This window comes from Neolamprologus multifasciatus, chromosome 13 (assembly GCF_963576455.1).
Source record: "Neolamprologus multifasciatus chromosome 13, fNeoMul1.2, whole genome shotgun sequence".
NCBI classification, from domain to species: Eukaryota; Metazoa; Chordata; class Actinopteri; order Cichliformes; family Cichlidae; genus Neolamprologus; species Neolamprologus multifasciatus.
This window is the reverse complement of record NC_140451.1, coordinates 15,169,301-15,183,177: the sequence shown is the minus strand read 5'-3', so window position 1 is coordinate 15,183,177 and position 13,877 is coordinate 15,169,301. Positions and strand designations below refer to the sequence as shown.

The window sequence follows — 13,877 nt, the reverse complement described above, 5'->3', positions numbered from 1 at the left end:
TAAGGTGGCAGCCTGTTCAAGCATGCACCCTGCCCTCTCGCCCTATCACAGCTGGGATAGGCTTCGGTGCCCCCCTACCCCACGCTCACCGCAACCATGAACTGAATAAGCAGAAAAAATGGAAGGATGGATGGTAAGATTTTTTAAAATCTTTTAAAAAAAAAAAAAAAATTGCTTAGAGTCAGTTATTGATATGTGTTTTTATTCCATTATTTACCTGAAACTTTTTATTTGAATAATTGAAGCATCTCACATGCCCCCTTTGATCAACATGCATATTTTTTGTAAGGATATATTTGAATGTGAAGAGAAGCTGTCTTTTGAATTTTATAGTGCTCTGAGTTCAGGGTGGCTGTAGGTCTGTGAATTTTAAAGGAGCCTTGCAGCTGATTTACATTGCACTCTCTTGTGAAATTTACAAAAAAAGTGCCTTTCAGCTATTTGGTGTCAGTCAGCATAATGTTATCTACTAAATAGTCACCCCAGTGAAACATTCATTAAGAAAAATGGAGAGAAACTGGTTTGTCATGACACTACCATGCCAAGGAAGTCCAGGAGGCCACAGAGCAGGTGAAGCTAGAAGCAAGACTGCAATCCAGCACATCATGAAGCCATCACCAGTAACAGTCTATAGAGCAGTTACAAGCAATTGATGTTCTGTGTAAAAGAAAATATGCAAATCTAGTGAAGCTATGCAGAGAAGGAAATGAAAGATGAAAATAAAAGCCACGTTAGCAACTTTTCTTTCTTCAAAGAATGAATTGCTCTGAGCAAAATTCTCCCTGTTTGACTTCAAGCTCAGCCAGCTCCACTGAAGCAAACATCAGCTCCGCCTTCTGCAGCAACCAGAAGCATAGATTTTAACAGTTAATTCTCTGAATGGAACAAAACTGCATTCATATTGGTGTAAATAATAACGAAGATGCTGACTGATGAGCTTTCTCTGTGAAGGCCTCATAGTGTACAGTGCTTGGGCATGCTATAGTACCAAGTTCCGAGTCACCATAAGGGAAACAGAGGGTTGGACTCAAGGGAACACACCAGGCTGATCTTAAATCTGTCAAGACTCAACATTAGCATAGTCTGAAAGTGTCCAAGTGTCCAGTGTCCAAGATAAGAAGGACTTTATAATCTGGTAGTACTTATATTTGGGCTACCTGACCTCTCTGGCCACTACATAAACCCCTCCAGTCATGACAGCTAGAGAAATGTAACAGCTCCAGGTGTAACTCACTCTTGTAGCTTGCACTCCAAGGCTGATATCCATAATATCCGGTGATGCGCAATATTCGCTCCTCTATCGACGCGCTGTTGATGTCCTCAACTGAGCGGGAGGATTTGAGGTCTTCTTTGATAGCCTCGTCAACCACCAGGTACTTGAGCTGCCTGAGCTGAGGGCTGATGTCCGAAAGCCTTCTCGGGCTCACGTCGGGTGACTTGCGCATCCCGCTGGAAAGAGAGCACAAGGGGTGTTGAGACAAAGTGAGGCCAGTTGGCAAAGGAAAGTGGGTCCGTAAAGCGTGTATATGAGTCGATGATGTAAGACTTCTCCTTGGGTAAAACAGGAAAGTCGGTGTTGCATATTCCACAGAGACCGGGGTTAAGGGCCGCTGCAACGCCTCCTTCGTACAGTACAGAAATCATCATCCTTCAGTGGCCCTGCGCGCGGCAACACTGTGAAGACACTAAGCAAGAGTGACGGCTCCTGCACTTGTTGTATACTATGCACTGTGCAGCGCCTATTATAGACTTATATGAGTGTGAAACTAATGAATCGATCTCGAGTGATTTGTAGAGATGGAGAAGCGACATTTGTGACAGCTTCATGTAGGCACTGGACCACAAAACTGCGCCTACCCTACAACAACTGTGCTTTTATCACGCAAAGGAGATGCATACTTGGTGCCGTCTGTACACCACAAAGAAGAACGGTCGAAATCTGCACTATGGCTCTGCTGTATGGAGTACCTGGCAAAAAGTAACGACGACCTGACAGCTTCTACTGGCATAATATGACAGCAAAACATGATTTACTGACCCACTCAGAGAAAAATGGTGTGGAAAATGTGCCCCTGTGCAGACACCTCTTAAAGCACAGACCGTATAACCATTGCAGAATTGTAATATGGCTCCAAACAATTACTACGAGGCAGCAAAAGCAGTTAAGTATAAAGCATCAATCGGGATTTGGATATGTTTTTGTTTTTGTATTTTTTACATCTCAGCTCAATAAAGTCAATTTATTTGATCGTTGTAGCTATGAAATCAAGTGCGCAACAGGTCGTCCTGCCTCCTATCGATTGGCTTCACTGCATTAGTAAAAGTTTAAATGTCTTACAGCGGCATTAAAGTGGTAGGAGGTCCAAGGTAGCACATACAGTCCCGATGGGGCCGTCCGACCCGGTCCCACACAGTGCCCTCTCCATCGCCGTACATCCTCAGGGCCATGCAGCAGGGCAGCTACTGTGAATCCAAATCCTCACCAAGGCTTACGGAAACAAGTAGCATCGTTCTGCTTCTTCCCACCACCAGAAACACATGCCTGCCTGGCTTCTACAGCACACACCGTCTCAACATTAAAAGGTAGTGCTGCGCTCTGGATGATGCCGAGTCCTGGAGGCACAGCAACAGCGTCATCTGCCGGATTCACGGGAAGCATCATCATGTGGAACATGCAGAGTGGACATTTGTGTGGCAGCTGTACATTGCAGCACGATTTGCAGCTTACAGGTTGTAGCAACTACAATGCTTTAGAACTAGTCTCTAATTTTTTAACAGTTCCCCTAAATAGTTCAAACAGAACCAGTCAGTCTCCCCAAGCTCAAGATGGAAAAAAAAAAGACAAATAAACCTGCTTTAAATGTGAAGTGTTTCTTGTATTTACTAATTGTGTCAGCTATTTCTGTCTCAGAGCCTGTCTCAGATCAACTCCTCTGAAGCTTTTTTTTAAATGACAGTGAAGCAGAATAATAATAAATCAACTGTCTTGACAAAAGTGTTTTTCCTACAGAAATGCACAAAAATCTGACATAGTCTCTGTCATTTTCCCAGAAGTACTGCTTTTCTTTCCTGCATTGTTTTTCCAGTACAGTGGATAGATTGAATTTTCCTTCTTGAATTTTTGGGCTGTCACAGAAATATAAGCTACACACGTCCAGGCTGTTCAAGATATTTCTTAGCACGCTGCCAACATCTTTACCAGGCTATCTTGTCCAGCAACTATTACTGCGGATTTGACAAGCCTCTGGGGTTCGCTTTGTTCTATTATTCATAAGTACTTTACCGAAGATCTCCAACAATGTTTTAAGGCGATAGCAAGGCCTTTTTGAGTGAACAGTGGTAGAAATTCAAGAAGAGGAGAAATCTGGCTTATTTCCACGAACACAGAATCAAACACAGTCTGATGTGGTTGATTACATCCAATCAGAAGTATAGTCAGTGAGATAATTGCTCACTGATGGTGATTGTATCAGCTAGGAAATTCAAATCAACTTACTAGAATAGTCCTGACGATCAAGGTATAAAATGAATGTGGATTTATTAAATGAGAAACGTCCTCACTGTTCAGCCTAAACATGATGCTCATTCTCTAAACATCTGACAAAGTTTAATTGAAGTCTTTCATTTTCTTCTTCTTCCTAAATAAACTGAAACAGTACATGCAGGTCAAGCAGTCACGGAGACTGAAACTCTACCTTGCTTAAATTGGGTAGTGTTGTCCATACCTCTTAGGTCTGTTCTCCACCCGCTGCATTGCATCTGCATGCTGTGAGCTCCTCACTGCAGTGTGCCGACTGTGTTTTGAAGACGGGTTTTGCATGGATCAATGCAGCCACACCTCACACCGAGTTGTGATAGGTGGTTGGCAAGGGCACCTGCCTTTACTTGAGGCAAAAAGAAAGTAGAGTCGAGTCATCGATAAGGAGGTCAACACCTCTCATTGACAGCCTTAGGGAGGAGAGGCTCAAGTTCATCTTGTATAATGCACCTCTCAACTTCACAGCTCAGCCCAGGCCAAATCGATTCTCACAGTTTGTCTTTCGTCTTTGCCAAAACGTAATCATGTGGGCAAAATCCCTGTGATGCGCGGGTCGTACATATCAAAGCAGTCATTCTGTGCTATCCAGTACACCATCTTCCACTCCAGCAGACCTCTGATAGTGATCTAATTGATGCCCCGATCTACAGGACACTGCACTCCTTTCTAAATATGGCTCTGTCTTGAAATGAGAGCCAAAGCTCAAGGCCAAGAAACATAAAATTAGCCCAGGTTTTTTTTTGCTAAAAAAAAAAAACTTAAACAATCTATTCATTTCCCTAAAAGCAGGTCCAATCAACCTTTACATAGCTGACATTTTGTCCTGCCATTTCAAGAAAAGCAGAGGTGTTACTAACAATTTCTCCCTTCCATTAAATGTCAAAGCCCGCCTTCATAGTGGCAGGGCCCTGCATGTTGCTGCCCCACTTTAATAGAGCACAGTCATTAATAATATGTGACGTCTGTGGTGGGTTTTGTTGCTACGTGACACGTCAAATAGTAAGTCATGAAAAAAGTATCTACAGTTTTCTCACAGAGAAAGGTGTAATATTATTAAAGGTGTACTATTATTTCATAGTTCCTGCTCCCTTAAATCATCTTATGTTACATTTCTAACCTTGAGAGAGAGTATATTACTTTTGTGGATTAGATTTACTCTTAAAAAGAACCTGTGAGGAATCTTGGAGTCATTTTTGACCAGGATATGTCCTTCAACGCACATATTAAACAAATATGTAAGACTGCTTTCTTCCATTTGCGCAACATCTCTAAAGTTAGAAATATCCTGTCTCAGAGTGACGCTGAAAAACTAGTTCATGCATTTATTACTTCCAGGCTGGACTACTGCAATTCATTATTATCAGGATGTCCAAAAAACTCACTGAAAAGCCTTCAGCTAATCCAAAATGCTGCAGCAAGAGTACTGACAGGGACTAGAAAGAGAGAGCATATTTCTCCTGTTTTGGCTTCCCTTCATTGGCTTCCTCTTAAATCCAGAATTGAATTCAAAATCTTGCTCCTCACATACAAGGTCTTAAATAATCAGGCCCCATCTTATCTTAATGACCTTGTAGTACGATATCACCCTATTAGAGCACTTCGTTCTCGCTCTGCAGGCCTACTTGTTGTTCCTAGAGTATTTAAAAGTAGAATGGGAGGCAGAGCCTTCAGTTTTCAGGCCCCTCTTCTGTGGAACCAGCTTCCAGTTTGGATTCGGGAGACAGACACTATCTCTACTTTCAAGATCAGGCTTATAACTTTCCTTTTTGCTAAAGCATATAGTTTGGGCTGGACCAGGTGACCCTGAATCCTCCCTTAGTTATGCTGCAATAGACGTAGGCTGCCGGGGGATTCCCATGATGCATTGAGTTTTTCCTTTCCAGTCACCTTTCTCACTCACTATGTATTAACAGACCTCTCTGCATTGAATCATATCTGTTATTAATCTCTGTCTCTCTTCCACAGCATGTCTTTATCCTGTCTTCCTTCTCTCACCCCAACCAGTCACAGCAGATGGCCGCCCCTCCCTGAGCCTGGTTCTGCTGGAGGTTTTTTCCTTTTAAAAGGGAGATCTTCCTTCCCACTGTCGCCAAAGTGCTTGCTCATAGGGGGGTCATATGATTGTTGGGCTTTCTACTGTACAATATAAAGCGCCTTGAGGCTACTTTTGTTGTGATTTGGCGATATATAAATAAAATTGAATTGAATTGAATTAAAAAAGCTTATTTGGCTTAATAAGGATATGCGTGTGTAAATTAAGCAACACATTTCCCCCGTCCATCCATCCATCCATCCATCCATCCATCCATTTTCTTCCACTTATCCAGTTCAGGGTTACTGGAGCCTATCCCTGCTGTCACTGGACAAAAGGCAGGGGACACCCTGGGCAGTTCGCCAGTCTATCACTGGTTTAACACAGAGAGACATATAGCGCCACATAAAAATGATCAGTTAACCTAACCGCATGCATGTTTTCGGACAGTGGGAGGAACCAGCATGATCACTTGGAGAACACGTAAACTCCACAAAGAAAGGTCCCCAGCTTTCTGGTGGATTCAAACCCAGGAACGTCTTGCTGTGAGGTGACCCATATTGCCCCAGTATGTTTTTGTTTTTCTCCTTTTTAAAGTGACAAGTCTTTTTGGTAACTTCGCTTTGTAGTTTGAGGTTCTAATAAAGGACTCAGAAATCCTCTTAGAAAGTAGGCAGTGGTTTTCATGAATGCAACAGGAGAACAGATTTAATTGTGAGAAGCACAGGTGTTACTGGTGCATTAATCATGAATCCTCACTGTTCGAGTGTCCTAGAAAGAAAGAAAGAGAGCAAGTGAGCCAGAGAAAAATGGAAATCAGCTAAGAATTTCTCGATTTACACCTTCTCTTTTCCACTCAGGTCTATTTTCTTAAGGCGCATTTCTCAGTGGACTTTGTGAATGACTGCAAAATAAAGGACACTGAATCCAAAACTACTGTTCTCCCTGAATACAGGGTGCTCCTGGAAAAGTAGCAGCACTGATGCAGTGATAGAAAAGTAGTCATAGATTTTCCCATCCTTCAGCAGAAGCTCAATTTGAGCTATTTTCTGTTCTGCACGTTATGAGCTTTGATCTACTTTCTCACTCTTTTGTGTTATTCCTCATTCGGTGTCCAGCTTTATACCATTAAAATAAAGAATGATGCAAACCCTGTCTCTGCTCAATATCAATATTTAATGCAACATTCAGCCTGGAAACAGTGCGACAGGCCACTGCTGATTGGCCGATGATGAGAGTGAAGACAAACCCTGAACCAGTAAAAAGGTCACACTTATTACTGTGCATTTAAGAGGATTTATGGACATTTTACATTTCTTATCACGCTGTAGTTTGACCGAGGAGCATTTTGGTTCGTCCTAATGAAAACAGACATCTATTTCTCCATCGCTAAAGAAGGCATCATCTGTTACACAGTTATTTCAACCAGTAGGGCTCATAACTTTTATGAAGGAAGCACAGTAGAGACTCATGGAAACAAACTAAGAGCTGCTGAGAGGCTGAAATGAAAAACATTGATCTCCATTTAAAACTACATACGTTTCAAATGAGGCTGTCCTTGAAGAGCTGTGTCTCAGAATGGTTCCCCCAGCACTCCTCTGTTTAAGCCTTTGGCAGTTCCAATAAATTAGTCGCCTCCAGTCCTTACAATTTTCTCCTTATCTATTTTCCATAAGGAAAATAGGACTCTAAGCTAATCAAGCCCTCTTCAGGTGATTCCACTGCACTCACTTGCTTTGAGAAAGCACGGCTGGTAACATCCCAGCTGCCCTCCTTTGACTTGATTTGGATCAGTGTGCTGCCCACTGGCACATCTGGTTTCCACATTGTTTATTAAAAGTCTTTTGTCTTTTTTGTTTATGGTTGGATGCTCAAGACCACATGGTGCAGAGCAGATCTGGTTTTTTGACAGTCTTTCCTGATGCGTTCAGAACACACAATCAGAACAGAAACCAGCACGTATCACGAAACATATATTCTTTGTCTCTTACGCCTCTTTTCTTATGTATGAATCTGCAGTGCAGTTGGATGCTGGAGACCACATCGTGCGGAGCAAATCTGCTTTCGCAATTTGTGCTGGTACGTCCACAAACGATCGAAGCAGAAAGCATTTTACATCACGAAACATATGTTTATTTTGCATGCCTTCGTGTCTGTGACGCAAATGCAGTCTGTGTCCCCGGCAGCAGAGTCACGTCATCCTCTCTGTTTCAATATGTTCATTTTCTTTGGTTCTGTGCAGAGTTTTCTTTGTTTTCCACTTGCTTATGTTTATGTTTTTTTTTTTTTTATGTTTTATGTTTTATTGATTAGCATTCAAATATCTCAGTGAAGACAGAACAAAGATTTACCACAAAGCAAGAAAGCATGAGACAAGGCTAATCAAAAGGTATTGGCTGAAGCATTTGCTTATTACGCCAACCCTTTTAACAAAAGATCTTTTAGCATGCAGCTCCTGTACACAGGGCTCGAAGCAAATAATAAAATTCAATTCAATTCAATTCAATTTCATTTATATAGCGCCAAATCACAACAAATGTCGCCTCAAGGCGCTTCATAGATACAGAGAAAAGCCCAACAATCATATGACCCCCTATGAGCAAGCACTTTGGCGACAGTGGGAAGGAAAAACTCCCTTTTAACAGGAAGAAACCTCCGGCAGAACCAGGCTCAGGGAGGGGCGGCCATCTGCTGCGACCGGTTGGGGTGAGAGAAGGCAAACAAAGCAAAAACAAAACAAACAAACAAACAAACAAGAAAAAAACAAAAAAACAAAAAACTTTCCACCTTAGTAAGTAACTACATCAAAGCAAAAGAATCAAGAGGTTTTTTTGTTTTTTGTTTTTTGTTTTTTTTTTGCTCTTTTCATTCTTGATATATATATTTTTCTAATACTCTATTTTTAAACATATTTTTAAACAAGGAAAATGAACTACACCTTTTTAAATCACTGTCATAACTATTCCACAGGTTAACTCCTCTAACAGAAACACATCTCTGCTTTATATTTGTCCTTATCTTGTTTTTTTTAAAGAAATCTGTTCCCCTTAAGTCATATTGACTCTCTCTGACTTTGAACAGCTTCTGAGTACTGGGGCAAAGCAAGTTATTTTGTGCTTTATACATTATCTGTGCCATTTTATATTCAACTAAATCATAAAATTTCAGGGTATTCAGATTAATAAACAAAATGTTAGTTGGTTCTATATAGTTTGATTGGTTTATAATTCTTATAGCTCTTTTTTGCAACTTGAAAATAGGAAGAGTGTTCGTTTTATATGCATTACCCCATATCTCCAGACAGTAAGTCATATATGGAAGCAACAGAGTACAATAGAGTGTGTATAATGATTTTTTGTTCAGGACATGCTTTGTTTTATAGAGAATAGCAATGGTTTTTGACATTTTTGTTTTCACATGGTTTATATGAGACTTCCAACTCAGCTTATCATCAATTATCACTCCAAGAAATTTATTTTCGTACACTCTTTCAATTTCAATTCCATTAACCCTGATTTTAGATACATTTTTCATTTGTCTAGTGCCAAAAATAATCAATTTTGTTTTCTTTATATTTAATGATAACTTATTTACATCAAACCAGTTTTTTAATATATTTAACTCCTTTTCTGCTGTAGTCAGAAGCTGTTCTAGGTTTTTACCTGAGCAATACAGAGTGGTATCATCAGCAAACAATACACATTTTAACAGTTTGGAAATGCTACATATGTCATTTATGTATAATATAAATAATTTAGGGCCCAGCACAGAGCCCTGAGGAACACCACAAGTTACCTTCAACTGCTTAGATTTTACATTATTGAATTCGACATATTGATATCTGTCATCCAGGTAACTTTTCATCCACTTGTATGCTAACCCTCTTATGCCATATCTCTCTAGTTTATTCATTAATATAGAATGATCAATCGTATCAAACGCCTTTTTTAAGTCTATAAAAACACCAACAGTATATTCCTTATTATCTATAGCATTAGATATCCCTTCTACAAGTTCCATCACTGCCATCGAAGTGGACCTTTTCACTTGCGGTGAAGCTGTTTGTTTTTCTTCCCCTTTTGTTTGCTGTCAGCGATTAAATATTGTTTATATCACTAAACAGTGGGTACGCTGCACCATTCACTTTGCCTCTTAATGAATGCGTGCATGATGTAATTGAATATGGCTTTCTGGTGGGATCTCTTCTGAAGTTCTCCACTCCTCCTTGAGCTAAAGCTCGTTTAACTTGTGCAGAGCAGTCTCTGAAGAAACAGCTCTTCATCTTCCATTCTGATGACAGAGACCCTTTTCAATGCACATGCAACTTCCTACTCATTTTCCTGTAATATGCTTTATCTTCTAACATATCCTCTCTCTGGAGTGATGTGCTGGCGGCATCTCACAAGTTCCTTTGATTGACCTTTAATGTATTGCTGCAGGAAACTGTACCACTGACATTGTTCTCAAAAGCATTAAAAAACAGATGACATTTTGACATTGGCGTCTCTCGTTTTTGTTACTGTAGAAAGGCATTATTTGTGGTGCACTGAATGTTGTTCTCATGACATTTAAGTGGCATAGGCTCAGGGGAGCATGGACTGATGTGTGATTTTCTCCTTAGGCCTTGTTCTTTTTCTCATTCCGAGTGGTCATATTTAATTTCCTTTTTGTTTCCCTGAGTGCTTTGTTATTAATCGTTTCCACACTGAGATCTTAACGCATCTAGTCATGTGTGCTGCAGTATCTGCATCCAGTTAAAGCTGCCCCTTCTTCCCAAGAAGAATTTTCTTCTGTGATCTTCTGTGATCTATTTACTCTGCTACCAAAATCTGACACGCATCGTTTCACATCATCAGGGGTGGCTGTGGCCCAGGAGTTAGAGCATGTCACCTACTGTTCAAACGGTTGGTGGTTCGATCCCCGTCTGCTCCAGTCTGTGTGCATTCTAATGCATCCAATCTAATGGAGTATGAATGTGTGTGAATGTTAGATAGAAAGCATTTGCATTAAAAAAAAAAAAGTGATTGTGTGAATAGCTGAGTTAGAATATATAAGAATGAGTCCATTTACCATCATCTTGAAGGTTTAAGTTTAAAACTGGAATGAATAAAATAGATAAATATATTTATTATCATTTAATCAATAACTATTGAGTTTATCTGTCTGTTGTGTGAGTGAATTAGGTGTATTTAAAATATAATTTACATAATCATAGCTATGAAAAGAAGCAAAGTAATATGGTGGCCCACCGACCGTCTCTCCCACACCTGTCGAAAGCAGATGTAAAATATTCTCTGATTTTAAAACCCTGAATTCTGTCACAACTTTTGGCGGGACCCCTGCAGTTCCAAAGGCCTGTGTTATTTCTTTAGGGTGCAATTGTTATTCATCTGCCATTACTGGTAAGGCTGACACACAGCTGGAGAGAAGAAGCAGATTCCTGAAGGATTAGAGTTCCTGCTGATGCTACTATGCATCAGCATCATGGACCAGTGTGCCGCAGACAGCACAGCTCCGATGGGACGAAAAGATTGGCATCAACCGTCTTCTTTTTCTGGCAAAACTGAACTGCTCTGATTTCCATTATTAGATATTCTCTTTTTAGTTTTGCTGACAAACAAATGAATAAAGTAGCCACAGAAAGTTCCCTCTGTGTTGTACACAGTCAACAAACAAATGCCTCTATAGATTCAGTCAGACAGCAGTCATTCAGTTAATGGCAGAACTTTAGCCTCTCCCAGCCGAAACACATTATTATGTCCATTACAGCCATGTTAGTATTATTGATAGCTGGTCGCAACTAATCGCCCCATGCTGCACAAGGAACACTTAGCAGCATGCTTCAGGTCCAGAAAGGCGTATGACAAATGGCTTCATATTTATAGCCAATTGTTAATTATTTTATTCATTTCTTCTTTTTTTGCAAGTTGTGGGGAGTGAGGATAGTCTGCAAATCAGAGCATTGTGAGGTTACTGGATAAGTTCAAGACACACTGATCATATCAGAAATTTACATGGCAATTAGTCAGCTTTCTTTCTTCATCTACTTATTTTTTGATGGCAGTTGTGTTGTTAAATGCATCATTTTGTAACTTTTGTCATCTAATTAATGCCCACAGCATCGTCTCTACATCAAATCTCAGTACAGCTTTAGTGGGATTGTAACAGGGCGGCCCTTAGCGGCTGGAAACACAGTGAGATGGACCAAGGCAATTAACTCATCGAGCTTCTTCACAACACAAATCCCTGCTCTCTAATGACAACTGGCAGCCTTAAATATGTTCAGCTGTCACAGACTAACCCATTCTTCCACTCTCAGGTAAATTCTTAAATCCCAACCTTCCACCACAGTATACAATGTATCAATTAGAATACATAAATGCATAAATATTCTAAACATCCATCCATCCATCTTCATCCGCTTTATCCGGGGCCGGGTCGCGGGGGCAGCAGCCTAAGCAAAGAGGCCCAGACCTCCCTCTCCCCAGCCACCTCCTCCAGCTCATCCGGGGGAACACCAAGGCGTTCCCAGGCCAGCCGAGAGATATATTCTCTCCAGCGTGTCCTGGGTCTGCCCCGGGGCCTCCTCCCGGTGGGACATGCCTGGAACACCTCACCCAGGAGGTGCCCAGGGGGCATCCTTACCAGATGCCCAAACCACCTCAGCTGGCTCCTTTCGATGTGGAGCAGCAGCGGCTCTACTCTGAGCCCCTCCCGGATGGCCGAACTTCTCACCCTATCTCTAAGGGAGATGCCAGCCACCCTTCGGAGGAAGCTCATTTCCGCCGCTTGTATCCACGATCTCGTCCTTTCGGTCACTACCCACAGCTCGTGGCCATAGGTGAGGGTAGGGACGTAGATCGACCGGTAAATTGAGAGCTTCGCTTTTACACTCAGCTCCCTCTTCACCACGACGGACCGGTGTAGCGTCTGCATTACTGCAGCTGCAGCCCCAATCCGTCTGTCGATCTCCGGCTCCCTTCTCCCATCACTCGCGAACAAGACCCCGAGATACTTGAACTCCTCCACTTGGGGCAGGACCTCATCCCCGACCCGGAGTGGGCACTCTACCCTTTTCCGGCTGAGAACCATGGCCTCAGATTTGGAGGTGCTGATCCTCATTCCCGCTGCGTCACACTCGGCTGCGAACCGCTCCAGTGCGAGCTGGAGGCCCTCACCCGATGAAGCCAACAGAACCACATCATCCGCAAAGATCAGAGATGAGATCCTGAGGCCACCAAAGCGAAAGCCCTCCGCCACTTGGCTGCGCCTAGAAATCCTGTCCATAAAAATTATGAACAGAACCGGTGACAAAGGGCAGCCCTGGCGGAGCCCATCACCCACCGGGAACGAGTCCGACTTATTGCCGGCAATGCGAACCAAGCTCTTGCAACGGTCGTATAGGGATCGAATGGCCCGTAGCAATGGGCCAGACACCCCATACTCCCGCAACACCTCCCACAGGACACCCCGAGGGACACGGTCGAATGCCTTCTCCAAGTCCACAAAACACATGTAGACTGGTTGGGCAAACTCCCATGCACCCTCAAGTATCCTCGAGAGGATGAAGAGCTGGTCCAGTGTTCCGCGACCAGGACGAAAACCGCATTGTTCCTCCTGCATCAGAGGTTCGACTAGCGGACGAACTCTCCTTTCCAGCACCCTGGCATAGACTTTCCCGGGGAGGCTGAGGAGTGTGATCCCCCTGTAGTTGGAACACACCCTCCGGTCCCCCTTCTTAAAGATGGGGACCACCACCCCGGTCTGCCAATCCACGGGTACTGCCCCTGATCTCCACGCAACATTGCAGAGGCGTGTCAACCAGGACAGCCCTACAACGTCCAGAGCCTTCAGGAACTCGGGGCGGACCTCATCAACACCAGGGGCTCTGCCACCAAGGAGTTGTTTAACTGCCTCAGTGACCTCGCCCCCAGAAATTGGCGGGTCATTCCCCTCATCCCCAGACTCTGCTTCCTCCTTGGAAGACGCGTCAGTGGGATTAAGGAGGTCCTCGAAGTATTCCTTCCAGTATTCCAGTCCGAAAGTCTTTTTCCATGGCCTCTCCGAACTCCTCCCACACCCGAGTTTTTGCTTCAGCCACTGCCCGAGCCGCATTCCGCTTGGCCTGTCGATACCTGTCGGCTGCCTCCGGAGTCCCACAGGCTAACCAAGCCCGATAGGACTCCTTCTTCAGCCTGGTGGCTCCCTTCACCTCTGGTGTCCACCATTTGGTTCGGGGATTACCACCACGGCAGGCACCAACCACCTTGCGGCCGCAGCTCAATGCAGCAGCTTCGGCAATGGAGG

The 13,877-nt window shown here is 42.9% G+C and overlaps 1 protein-coding gene across 1 annotated transcript in view; it reads right to left on the bottom strand.

Annotated features, from left to right (window-relative positions):
• Nucleotides 1-2,928, bottom strand: part of slc35f3b (solute carrier family 35 member F3b) — a 53,688-nt gene extending 50,760 nt beyond the window's left edge. The window contains exons 1-2 of the mRNA XM_085181752.1: nt 2,339-2,928; nt 1,235-1,449 (exon numbers count right to left, since the gene is read on the bottom strand). Of these exons, the coding sequence (XP_085037878.1) occupies nt 1,235-1,449; nt 2,339-2,448 (325 nt within the window). The 5' untranslated portion in view covers nt 2,449-2,928. The remainder of the gene's footprint in view (nt 1-1,234; nt 1,450-2,338) is intronic.
• Nucleotides 2,929-13,877: the final 10,949 nt, after the last annotated feature.